The 14,277-nt window shown below is 33.7% G+C and overlaps 1 protein-coding gene across 7 annotated transcripts in view; it reads right to left on the bottom strand.

Moving 5' to 3' along the window:
• ASPH (aspartate beta-hydroxylase) overlaps positions 1 to 14,277 on the bottom strand; it is a 111,990-nt gene that overhangs the window by 88,164 nt on the left and 9,549 nt on the right. For 3 of the 7 annotated variants that reach the window (XM_077783430.1, XM_077783438.1, XM_021555644.3), the window contains exons 2-4: positions 7,244 to 7,393; positions 6,461 to 6,505; positions 5,128 to 5,196 (exon numbers count right to left, since the gene is read on the bottom strand). In XM_077783430.1, the coding sequence (XP_077639556.1) occupies positions 5,128 to 5,196; positions 6,461 to 6,505; positions 7,244 to 7,393 (264 nt within the window). Of the gene's footprint in view, positions 1 to 5,127; positions 5,197 to 6,460; positions 6,506 to 7,243; positions 7,394 to 10,416; positions 12,959 to 14,277 lie in introns of those variants that run through there. The other 4 variants (XM_077783435.1, XM_077783439.1, XM_077783436.1 and 1 more) reach the window with 4 other exon arrangements.

Genomic DNA, 14,277 nt, shown 5'->3' with positions numbered 1-14,277 from the left:
AGAAAATCTAAAGCAAGGTAAAGAGCTAAAGCAGAGAAGTCCAGAACAGCAAAGAGTGACCTCATCACTGCTAAAGACCCTAATATTAGAAGTTACTATTTTATGTTACAAGACCCACTGATCTAAATGGCATTTGTAAAGTGCAAATAAGCCATGGCTTATGCTTTTTCCCCCTCCTGTTTTTGGGGAGGTCTTGCATAGGTTTGTTTTTTTGTTTTTGTTTTTGTTTTTGTTTTTTTAATTAAAATCACTGTTTTACAGTTGTTACTAAATAATATTTCAAATTTTCCATTCTAAGAAAAGCACAAGAGAATGACCAGGAAACAACAAATTACTGGTATGTTTTAAAGCTGCAGAGGGAGGAATTTCCCCCACTTCTAACCAGAACAAACCTTCATTTGTTTTGAAAAGACAAGCAGAAAAGTGATCTAAAGGTGAAGACAGATTGTTTAAACATAAAATTAAGTGAATGTGTTGCACATGCAGATTACAAAGCAATATTAGATGCAGGTTAATGAAACAATCAAGATAGAAAAAAATCATGGCAGAGACATTTAACACATTTCAACATGTTTTTCTTACAGCACATAGTGAAATTATCAATGATAATTCAGAAGAAATTTCCAAGTCCATGATATTCCACATCCTTGTACCTGGATGTCCAGAACCTCTACTTGAATGACCAGCCATTCTCTTTAACTTTTCACTGGATAGCCCAAAGGTTTAAAAATGACAGATTGAATCCAGGAGGCAATCAACGTATTATAAATATCCCTCTCCAACTTCTTCCATGGCTTAGTTCTATAAAAATTAAATTTTATGAACAACTTTATGCACAGTATTCAATTATTGTAATTTGTTTTCAAAATTTGGGTAATACAAGATATAAAGACATAAACTGAAGTAAGGATATTTATTGAAGAACAAAATCTCAATATAAGAATGGAAACTTGAATCTAAAAATCCTAAAAGTATAATCCAAGTTATAAATACAGAATTAATGTTTGTGTCATCCTAGTCTGTCAGAATCTCATATAAAAACATAATGGGGGGAAAAACAAAACAAATCCAACAAAAGAAAAAAACAACACACTCCTCCCAAAAGAACTCAAGAAGTCATTTTTGTACACATGTACAGAATCATATATAGATGCCCCTGTTATTGCATGAAGTCAAGAATATGACTTTTGGCCAATTATATTTGTAAAATGGAGTACAGCAGCATTATTTTCTTTGAAAATATTAGGACTCCAAAGAGAACCACAGAAATTGGAAGAATATGTCTTACAGTATTTGTCAAAAAAAAAAAAAAAAACAACCAAAAAAAACCCCAAAAAACCAAACCTTTTCTTTCCAATTATTTGCAAAAATTATCCCAGATGAAAATTATGGCCTTTGAATTTAACAAAATAAACCCAAGAACAAAACCAAGAAAAACCCTCAGGCAACACTTCAGCCTGAGTTAAAGGAAAAAACCACAGGATTTTAAAGAGTATAGAAAAACTGCCAACTCACTAATACTCTGGTTTTCATCTTCATTCACCCCCATAATCAAGAAGTGTTTTTCAAAGTAATAACTGATAAGCTCACAAAAGCATCATAACAAGTATCTGAAAATGGTGACAAAAGCAGATCAGCAGGAACTCAAAAGAATATAGCTATTTTATTTCAAGAGAAGTCTTAACATGAAAATTTAAATCCAAGTAAGAAAGGAGTCAAAATATTTGTCCATTCAATAGTTACCACAAGCAGTACGGCACTGGACTTCCCTACATGCATTTAACAAGACAAAATATTTATTTTCCTGTAAACACCTCGTCTGAAAATGAGCACAAGCCAATAGTTGAAAGTGCTACAGTAGAGCACAAGAAAAATAGGGAAGAGAATGAAACTTATTCTAAACAGCTGAACTGTGCAAAAGCATTCTTTTTAACTTATAATCTCACTATAGATTTTTTGAATGTGCAATCTCAGTGTGACTGCCTGCAAACATATATTTCTACTGGAGGTGAACCAGAAGAAACTAAGATTTTATTTTTACTTGGATTCTACTGCTTATTACCATTTGACTGCTGATACATGAGGATGGAGTTTTGCCATTTTCTGCATAGCTGGACTACTCTGAACTAAATGCACAAAAACAATAAAGGGTTTGTTTTCTGTGGCTGCAGTTCCAAAACTGTACTAACTACTGCAAGCATTTAAGGAGAATTTCTCAGGATATTGTTGCTTGTTAAAAGGGAGATAAGTACAAAAGAAACAGCATAACTCCAAAGTGACTATTACAACAGACACTGGTACCCCTATGCATGCCACTTTTTTAGTAATACCACTAAAGCCACTGCTTCACTGTACTGATTTAAAGCAAGGTCAGATGTGTAGCACTCTCCCTAATAACACCCTTCTGAGAACAACTGGAGTGGACAAAAACTGGGAAGCAAAGTACTGCAAACAGCAGCCCCCAAAGGAGCAGGTTACAGAGCCTCTCTTCCCATTACCAGAAGGAAGTCTGTAAACAGAACCTCAGAAATATCTATGAAAAAGACAAAATCTGCAAGATAATGGCAAATTAGCTTCAACAAGTTTTCATTTCCACCACAGATAATTTTAAAATAAATGCTATAATACTCCATAATTACTTGGGGTTGGTTGACTGGAGGGGGTGCAGGTGGTTTGGGTTTTTTTGGGTTTTTTACTTCATTTACACAAGGAGTGGGGGAAGAGAGGAAGGACAAATTTCTCGCAGATCTTTTTGAAAATTACACAAATCCTTCAAGAGAAGCTAATCATGAAACCCACTTTGATTCCAATAAATAATAAAGAACAGATCTTATCATACCTTATACAAACAAGAAATAAAACAATAAATTTTAATTATTCTATTTAGGTATAGCCAAGTAATACAGAAAATTATTAAACTATCAGCTATTAAAGCAATATTTGAAATACAAAATAAACTCATAGCAGTAGAAGCATTTCTCAAAATGTTAGTTAAATTAATTTAAACTTAATATTAAGATATTTAATTTTTTCATTAACATGATATTCAATCTTGAAATCTGTAGTGAAAACTAATGGTTATGGAAGTGGACAACATTAAACCACTGCATATATCACAACTTCAATACACAATACGAGTGCTGTGATAGCTAAAGATCAAAAGAGAATAAAGCATATGCATCCCTATCATTAAACACCAAACTCTAGTAACTCCTTTTGCACCAAAGAAACCACTTGCTGTTATGGCAGTCTGACCCAGAAAAAAATCCCAGAAAGTAATAAGCCTTCCTAACAAAATCCTCACAAATAAAAGGAGCTTTGCACTTAATATTCAGAAAGTAGGCTTACTATTCAGTTTCCTTTACTACAATGATTTAATTCTGGAAAAAAATTCCTCAAGATGGAATCCAGGCTTCCTGTTTCTACATCAATGAAAAAATTTCAGTCTGCATTGTGGTACTGATTTTTTATTTTGCATTAAATTTTAAATGCAAAAGTAAATGTAAATGTAAACAAGTACAGTAGCTTACAGGAAAGTTCAGTGAATAATATAACATGCTTGTTATTGGAAAAAATATATTTTTATATACATAATTTTCTCACTGTCACAAAACTTTAAAATTTATGATTTCTTTCATCCTGCAAAACTTATTTTCAAATTTAAGTGATATTAAATCCTATTTCTAAGTAACTTTTCAAAAATAATAAAAATAAATCTTGATCTGTGACCTTTTAAGGTCACATTTGAAGTACAAGGTTTAAATGCATGATAAGACAAGCTTAGAATAGAAACACTTTCATGTACTGGCAGAACTCCCAGCTATATCAGGCTGCATAAAACAGAGATAGAACAAAGCAGCAGAATGTTTCTGCCTGTATATGACCATCTAGAAAAGAATATCCAGTTTCTATACACTACATAATAGATAGAGAAAGATTAGGATTATAACTATACAAGTATTAGTCACCAATTATAATTAACACCCAATCTGTAGCTCTGTAGCCAATAGGAGTGCTGGAAATTCTTTGGAGTGACTCTTACATGCACACCACTGCAAACTGATTCAGTTGATTACATGGGTTTTCTATAAATTGTGAAGGGATTAAACAAATGAACACACATCCTCCCAAAGACCTGCTTACTTCTCCAGATAAAAGTAGGAAAAATAAGATAAGCTGATTTTTATGGAAAATAGCAAACTATAACATCCTATGTACTACTGATAACTTTGACTAGTTTGATACATTCAATTTTGTCCTCTGCTCAAACTGTTAGTTACTATGCTGGGGGGTTTATTGCTTTGTTAATTTGTTTAATTTTACAGGTTTGTGTGCTCAGCAGAGGTTTAAATTTGAACAAACTAACTAAAGAAAATCTAAAGAAAAGTAAACTTAAGTAAAATTTCTACCATCAGGTAGGCAAGAAGTATCTATCCAAGACTTGACTGAAGCTGAAGAAGGCAGTGCTTTAAAAGATGTAAGTAAACAACACTATCATAAAGCATGTCTAGAGATTGAAATTTCCCTTTGAAGATACACAGTGAGCAGAAAGACATTCTTACAAATTACAAGGAACAAAAGCCTAAACCCATTGTTTCAATGCCAGAGAAGAAAAATTCATGTTATGTACTGTTTCTGAAGGGCAAAAAAATGAACAGACTTGTGGAGAATTCAGAATAGAGGGAAGACAATACAAAAATACACTACACAAATAGTCATCTAAGAAGTACAAAGGCACATTTAAGTAATTTTAAAATGGACCTAGCTTAACATGTTAACATAAACAATGTTTTCATTCTAGAAGCATCTTAGGTCCTGCATCTGATAAATTTACTGATAATCACAACCTTCTTTCAACACTCAATACAGCAGCATCAACCACCTAATTTAAAAATCATCCTGTAAGATTAAATACTTTCTGCTAACATTGCTATGTTAGAAGAAAAAGAACAAAAATGACCTACAACTTGCATTAAGGAAAAACTCATCACAATGAAATCAACTTAAGTTTTCAAACTAGGAAAAAACAAACAAACCAGAAATATTGTTTTGACTTAAAAACAAAAAAGCAAAACTTGAATATGCCAGCTAAATTATATAGATTATTCCACCTGTATTTGTACTTGCCTAGCAATACTTTAGCATCTTCCACATCAAAATCTCCATCTCCATCAGCATCATATACCCCAAGCTTGCCTAGAAGTGCAAAGAAAGGAAGAAAAGACAATTAGGGATTTGGCTATTTGTGTCCAGCACAGTGTTCAATGTGCAATGATTGACTGTCAATGATAGGTTGTTACCATAGGTTTTTTAACAATCTAGCTGTAATATTCTTAACCACATTTTATATTTCCTGGTAAATACTCAAATATTTCAAGTTTCTTTCTGTATTTCCTGCACTTCAGATCAAACACAAGTTTGTCTTTTTCCTGCATTGATTTTGCAGCCTGTAGATTTAAAGCAAGTCTATAATTATATACTTGACATGGACATGCTTTGCTCAGAATAAAATTTAAGTTCATGAGAAGCATTCAACTTGTTTGAGGGAAAATAACAAAAACAAAAATTTGTAAAATAATAGCCATTTGTTTTCTGATTACATGGTTTCTGCAATTCTAAATTCTTGGAAAATAGACAGCTATATAGGTATATAGTTTTAGTGCCAAGTTAATAGAAAGTAAGCAGCCTACTTCCTAGACAAAGGAAAACCATTCACAAATTTTACCAACAATTGCATAACCTTCCATGCAAACAAAAAAAGTTGTCCATCCTTTCATGTAAGACTAACAAATCAGTTTTCTCACTTTTTGTTTTTGAAACTGCAGCTCAATCAGCCCTAAGTATATGCAAAAGGAGAACTCAGTTTCTATTAAAATAGAATTTTTAGCATAAAAATATGGTATCTAGGATTTAAGTGTCCTGGGACCACCAAACTAAGCAGAAAGTTATCTAATTATAGGTTTGATAAAATTCAGACACAACTTTTAACAGGATCAAACTCTACAGAGTTTGCAGAACTTTGTGTCCTTATAGTCTGACAGCTTTCTACACTTGTCATTCTTTAAATGGAGGTAGAACTTTCTTGCTATCAAAATAAATGAAATACAGTTCTTAATATGGTACTTATAAAATTAGAAAACAGTTTTGTGGAAGAAAAAATTTAGACTTGGGTCTAGAATAGAAAAATATGTTCATCACCATTTTATGAAAGCAACCCAATAGAAAGGAGCCATATCTGTTTATGGATAAACACAGCAGACTGGTGCAAAAATATAAGTCTCTAGAAATAAGAATTATATCATCTTCAAAACCATGAAGAATGAGACAAATGATAAATGGCTGAGCTTCATGTCATTGCAGAAGAAGCGTAATTCTTTAAAAAAAATTAAAACTATAATAAAGTAAATAAAAACTTTCAGCCAAGGGACTGTAAAGCAAGATTATTTCTCTAATATCCTACCTTGTAGGACCTCTGACAAGTTATAACGGAAATCCTTTGCTTTGGCTGCATGCATGGTAAAAATACAAAAAACATTATTTGCATCACTAGACCCAGTTAAGTTTCAAACCAGAAGATTTTTTCTGAAAAAAAAAATCAGTCCAGATCAAAAAAAAAGAGCATGTACCAACAGATTTGTAAATTTTGTAAATCCACCAGTGCAAAAGTGCATATTGAATCCTACAACATCGGGGAAAATGGCTGTTCCTATGGACATACGTCTTGAAATTTGAGATATTAATTTGTAACCTTAAATATTATATTAACCAGTGCTATCTTAAAATTGTCATATTGAGATAGATAGAATTATCACCACTATAAGCTTGAAACTGAGGTCATTCAACATCTCACTCATGAGAGGATGACTGATCAGCTGTACTGACCCCTACAAGCATGACAGTCCATCAGAGCACAGCTAGCATGAGCTGCCTACTTTCAACCACTGCTGAGTTTCTGAGCTTCAATTCAAACTGCATATGTAGCTGACCTCTCAAATTAACTACAGTATATATGTTACAAAGACATTCTACAGGATGTTCATACCCTTTTATGAGATCCCCATTTTAACATCATAATAGTGCTCAGCATTAAAACATACATTTTGAACCACACTGCCTATTCTTATCATGTAGATAATTTGCAAACACTACAGTAGACAAATCACCTATCTAAAAACAAAAAATGGCACTCACTTAATGCATATCATAACATTATTAGAAAAATCTTAAGATTTAGAATTCTTACCTAGAACTTCTTCATAATCTACAAGTTCAAACCAGACAACTGCTACTGATGTCCAAACTCCCAGCAAAGCAATTACCATAAACCAGGTGAAAAATGAGCTTCCAGAGAGGCCTTCTTTCTTTCCATTCTTGCTTCCTCCATGCTTAGTCTCTGTTAAAATAAAACAAGAAGAGAAAATGGATGTAAGAGTTAGAAAATTATTATTGAGGATACAATTATAAAACGTGGCACTTATGGATACACTAATAGACATTTGAGCAACAATGCTAGGTTTTGTTGTTGTTGTGGAGTTTTTTGGTTGACTGGGTTTTTTTTAACTTTACCACCTTTATTTATTTTCAATTTCACTGTAAATTACTGTGAGAAGCTTGATGATTATCTAAGCAAAAGCCTCATAACCAACCAAACACCAAAAGTCCCTATCTAATTTGTCTTACAAGGTAGCTGAAAATTCTGCCTTGCTCCCCTTTGTTGTCTGTTTACACAGAGCTTCACATTTTCGAAATGCTTTGCATTTGTTCCCCGCAGTTCCCAGACTGCCACCAGAGGCCAGTATGGCGAGCAGAAAAGATTTGCAAGAGAAGCATTTCTCCTAAATCGAGTTTTAAAACTAATCAAAATAGCTCACACAACCAATGTGACAATTCAAATAGCCTAAGAAAACTCTAAAACCTGACCTATGTTAAGGGTAAGACTTCAAATTCAGAACACTTTGCCAACTAAAACTACCTTCCCTGATGCTTAGAACTAAGCAGAGATTCACCCCATGCTACACAACTGTACAATTTCAGTCCTATGGAACATACATGTAAAAGGATGACACAGACATAACAAAAATCATATAATTTTTAATATAGATTTACTTTCCATATGTGCACTTATAACTGCACATATGGAAAGTAAATCTATATAAAAAATTACACATAATTGTAAACAAAAGACAGTGAAAGACATTGACCCAGCATATGTGTAGCAAGTTTCAAATGGGCATCATCACTAGAGAAGACATACATTGCTTAGTCTGTTGCTTTAGGATTGTTTTAGTGAAATAGGGATATGCATATACATATATATATATAAAAGTAAATAAATATGTAACCAGAAAGATGCCTTCCTGTGGCCTTCCTCCAAAGCTCAAGGTCTGCTCTTCTGCCCCTGACATTACTGCTGCAAGGGTGGCTCTTGGCTGCAGTTTCAAATTTGTTAGTCTATTCCACTTCATTCCATTCTAAAAAACAACTTTTGCCTGCTCAGCCACATGCAGGCCCAGTTATTCAAGCAGAACTATTTCTTACATGATTTACAGAATGCTGCAAAAATTTTTGTCATGAATATTGAGATAAGCTAAGGAGTTATCTTTATACAAATTGAAAGAAATGTTAGATGTATTTATCAACACTGATCATAGAAAAAGACAAAAAATACTCTTAGAAGCTAAATATCAACACAATTGTTTTTTTAAATAAAATGGTATATCTGAAAGATAAGTAATGAGATGTGTGACTAACTTGTTTTTGTAACAGGAACTATATATAAGTACTCTCTGACCCTGCTTGCCAGCAGGTTTACAGTTGTAATAAAATACTCTTTTATTACATTCATTGTTCTTAATACCAAGCTCAGACCAAATAAAAACCATTGACCCATGTGAACTCTTACTCAGCTCAGCCTTTTACTGAAAAAAATTATTATTTTATTAACACTACTCCCTTCAACGATCAAACACCAACTTTTAGTTTCTTTTCTACATTAAACACAAATGCCCAATAATATTCAGAGAGAAATTGAGGCAACTTAGCCTCATATCAGGCATATATCATTTGCTACTGCACAGTTCTCTAACTATATGTGTGCAGGGTCCATATACACAGCTCATTCTAACATCTCTCTTGTGGAAAATGTATGGGTAGCCTGAAAATTGAGGGACAGAAAAGCAGTGTCTGCATTCAGAAATATGTTCAACTGTATGAAAATGATTTATAGTACTATTGAACTGGTAATGTTAATACTATAAATAAACAATTATAGTATGTAACAGCAGGGCTTCACCTGTGTAGCAAGGCAGTCAATGAAAGCTTTGCATATACTTAAAATTAAATCCTTAGGTTAAAAACAGTTTAAATTATTCCAGATTGCAACTTGGTTCTAGCGCAAACAGAAAAGATGATCTTACTGCATTTCACACTTATTTGCCTTACTGTTTTCTACCATTTACTGCTATTTGCCTTCCAAGAAAGAAGCTTTACTTATCAGAAGAACAGGAAAATGAAAGAAAATTCAACCTATTTATATAATGAAGCAGAACTATTCATATTTTTTCCAGTATAAGAGATTGTTTCATGCAAATTCCTCCAAAATAGATTTTGCTGTAAGAATGTAGTTTACAATAGTCACAATACTTCTATGCTGGTGCTTTCTACCTTACAGCAAAATTATTTACAAAACTCTTGAATAACAACTCAAGCATGGCAGCTTGATCACACAACACTTTTATATAAATGGAAGTTATGTAAGAAAAAATTTACCTACAATCTGCACAAATAATGCTGCATGCAGGGTCAAAACAAAACACTGCAAGGACTGAAGCTGGCTCAGAGATCATTCCAAACAGTTAATTCTCAACTCAAACCCTTTCCCTGCACATGCTGCCAGCCATGCCAGAAGTAGGTCACTTGCCATATCTGGTAAGCCTGTGCTTACACCACCAGATGTCTTTATGCAGACATCAGAAAGTCTTAAAGCACGGTCTACCGCTCAACAGCAAATCTATAAAATTCTACACCTCATCCTCCCCCCATTAAGTCACGTCCACCCAAAAATGTATGAAAACCTTTTTACTTTAGCTTACCTTCAAGACACCTAGCAATATTACATACTCTAAAAATAACTCTAAAGTCAAATATTTGAAGACAAAACAGTATCTCTTATGTTAATTTATGATCTATTAGGCAAAAAATTATTTACAATTAACCACCAGCCATAAACTCATGGAATACCTCTAGTCCAGAAAAGACGTAATCAGAGAGAACAGAGGCAGCCTGTAACACAGACTAGACAGCAAACTGGCAAGAAAACATACCAAAGTAAGCCAGTTATTTTGCTGAGTATAAAATCAGACATAACTGCTATTTGCAAGTACACATTTGCTCACCATAAAAAGGTTAGGATTATACCTGTGTCGTCAGCCATAACATTAGTGCTCGATTCCCACCAGCAGAGCGAGTGTGTCAGGATATCCAAAAATTAATGCTGAAGGCAGAATAAGAAATATCCTCACTGTTATCCTCCTGTTTGCAACAGGAGCAAACAGGTTTCCTAAAGCCAGCTCAGCTGGAACCTGAAACTGGACCCAAGAGAAACCTCGCCTCCAAATCTATTTTTAGAGCAGTTATCCTCAGGAGCCAAACGCTTTTCAGAACTCATATGGCAATCTAGTTCTGACGACAATGAAATTCACTTACTCCTCCAAACAGAGCATCCTGGGTATTTGATCCTTTCCCCTCCCCTTAATCCTCCAACATCAAAAACAACAGCGAATGAAACCAAGCACATTGTACTATAGTACTTCTGCTGCAATTTATGCCACAGTGCCTGATCTCTAAGGACATTAAATCCATTCGCATTAGCTGAAATACAAGTCTGGACACAAAGCTTGCCTGCTTGCATTTGTTACGCTGGCCCTCATCCAAGAAACTTTCTCCATGTTGGTACTCCCCTACTGGGCTCTGAGTATCCCTGTAGAGACTACCCATTTAAAACTTGCTAACTATTTTAAGAAGAAAGAGACAACTCCTTTCTATAATGTAGGTTTGTGTCTTCTAACAGAATTACTTGAAACCAACCTTATGCATTCTTGCCAAAGAATTTTCATATCAGAAGCATACATACTGTATTTACTTCTGGTAGACCCTTCCCAGAAAGGGTTAATACTAAATTATCTCACTCGCTCCTCCCTTAAATTTTGACAAAATGCATACTGCTTGTACAATTTAAAGCTAATAAAATTAAATCACCAATACATGCTCCTCTTAAGGACCAGAAAGAGAGCAAAAACCCATTAATACACTTTTCAACTTTTTTCCATCTTCAATTTTTAGCAAACCATTATTTTCCCATTACTTGTCAAACAAAAGTCAGCTCCTTTTAGGTGGAAGTCAGAAACAAACTAATTTCTCATTCACTACAACTGTAAAAAAAGCTTTAGAATCTACCACTCTGCCCCACTACCCTCATGCTTCTTTAAATAACACAGCTACCAGTGAACAGAAGAATGGAGCAAACAGAATGGAACAGAAGATGGAGCGAAGAGAAGAATGTTACAGCTACTTTGAAAATCAACACATATCTTCTGTGGTTTTAACATCCAGCAAATGCAATTCTCCAGAGTTCAAGGAAGAAAAATTGAGAAATAGAACTAGAGCTAAAGACTTTTCATATGGATGAAAAGGAACTACAGGCAGTTGATTCTATAACTAGTGTATATTTTAACTATGTTTAAAGCCACTTTAATACATTAAATGGATCAGATGCTTTAAGAAAGATCTCCTAGTAGTACATTTCAGTAACATAACTGAAGCACAAACAATTAAGAGCAAAGTGGGGAGAAATTTACACAGAGTGAAAGTGACTGAACATGGAGAAATAAAAAAAAATATTTAAAATCATTTTACATGCAATGATATGTATTCTATTGTATATAAACAACACAGTGTTTTGACAGGCATTAGATAAGGCAATTTATAGCAAATTCACTTCAGCTGCACTTGCATTTGCAGACAACAGATCTTACCACCAGTACACTTATAGAGTATTTAACTGATGCTGGGAACTGCCCTGTCCATTGATATATATTTTGGAGGGATCGGTCTGAACCAGATGTTATCTGGCAGAATGCCCATAATGATTGCAGCACACCTTTTGGCACCTTTAACTCAGACCTAAGTGAGCAAACTCCATTCAGGGACAACAGGCACAAGGCTTATAAGGAAAGTGAATTGAGATAATCAAGAAATTAATTTCAAATGTACACTCCAAATCTGAACTAACATATCTATGTTGACCTCTAGCCTTTAAAAATTAATTGATTGCAAGAATGACAAACATCTTCCTTCCTGAAAGGGGACACTACAGCTAAAATGGGGAAATTCTTCAAACTCATCAAAAGGAAAAAGGACCAAGAGCAAGATGGATCACAGTTAGCTCAAAACAGCACACAATTTTTGTTAGTTTTATGAAAGACAAAAGTTAAGTTGTATCTACTTACAATGCAATTTGACATTGGGACAGCAAAGTCAACAGTGTAGACTTCTTACAATGTCTCATCTCTACTGTGTTCAGATGCTGCTTCTTTTTGAAGTAATTCCAATTGCTTCCCTAACGCTCAAAGTTATTATTCTTCACCTGATTTATATAACCATTCCAAAATTTAAAAACTATCTTCAAGTTAGTTGTGCTTCAACTATACAGACATGTATTTTAATTAATTTTACAGAAGTATAATTGACAATTCAGACTAGTAGCATTAGTTACACCTCTACACATCACTACCCAAGTGCAAGCAAAGAAATTTAGAGAGGAAAAATAAGTCAATTATGAACACAAAATGTCAGGTTTCAAATCATCAAGCTAAGCTTTTCCACAAAGGTGGTTAGGAAGTTATATGGAAGAAATTATGATTTATCACTTGGAGATAAGGGAGCACAAAGCAAGGAGTCACTAGAAACTAGAAATACACACCAAAAGAAAAAGCAATAAAACACTAACCTCAAAGAAACAACTAAAAGTCACATTTCAGAAGTAAAAACCATCAATCAGCTAGATTAAAGGGAGACTTTAGAACGTGCTTTTAAGAAGAAAATGCAGTGTGGTAAGAAGCAAGCGGGCAAGAATTAAGAAGCTAAAATAAGGTACAAAAGAACGATCTTATCAACAACAGAGAATAACTAGAAGCAGTGCAAATACAAAACAACCTCTATTTTATAAGCACAGCCTACTACTGCTTGAAATTTTTGGCAAATTATCTTGTCCAATATGATTAATGATAAAGCAACTGCTGCAAGTCCCTGCTACTAATAGATCTGCAGATTACTATTTTAAACTGATTTTAGACAGAGGGGTTTATTGGGTTGGGTCTGTAAAAAGTATTTTGACTGAAATGTCTCAGGAAATTCAGAGCCTTCTCTGTTGATATTCACCTATCTATTTTCCCCTTCATATCAAAATACAAGGGTTTTTTTCACTCTCACTACTGAGAGACAGGTCATGTGAGTGTATACACACACAGACTTTTTGTAATATGTATTTTATAATTGACTTAATAAGCACATATTGAACTGTTGCACTCCAAGAAGTCCCTACACCATAATGATTCCAAGTGCTAATCCAAAATCAAAATAAGGGTACATTAAGGGTAGAAATCATTAAGGACAAATCTGTGCTTTATGAACTCTATTTTATTTTTCAAAGGGAGACAGGGTTACTATTTTCTCTGTGTTTACTTTACAGATGGAACAGAGATTTTTACTCAAATACTTATGATATCATTTCTGAAATATTCCAACCTTAAAATTTCACTAATATCCATACTCAGAAATTTTAGTTTGTTTTATGGCAGCAGGGTCTTTAGAGGTAAGATCCAAAGTTTAAGGTAAAGGTTCACTTTAAAGAAGTTAAATAAAAAATTTTTGCAATACAATATTGATTCTTCCTTTTAGTTTCTAAGAAATTTTCTTCAGCACTACAACCTTAAGGGAAATTAAAAGGGGAGGAAATAGCTTTTTTAATTACTATTTTCTCATTAAAAACTAGCTCTCTGATCTGAACTTTATATAATCTAGGTTTTATGGTTATAAAGATACCTTGGCATCCTGCCAAAAGACCTTAATAATCTATATGGGAAACTTACTGATTCAGAATGAGGAAACTGATGGAACAGAAAAAGCACTAACTTCAAAGGAAATACAATGACGAGAACATAAATTTGAAATAAAAATTAACTAACTGAAATGCAATTTTTCACAGTAAAATTAAAGATT

The sequence above is a fragment of the Lonchura striata genome, chromosome 1, assembly GCF_046129695.1.
Source record: "Lonchura striata isolate bLonStr1 chromosome 1, bLonStr1.mat, whole genome shotgun sequence".
NCBI lineage: Eukaryota > Metazoa > Chordata > Aves > Passeriformes > Estrildidae > Lonchura > Lonchura striata.
This window is presented reverse-complemented; position numbering and strand designations above follow the sequence as displayed.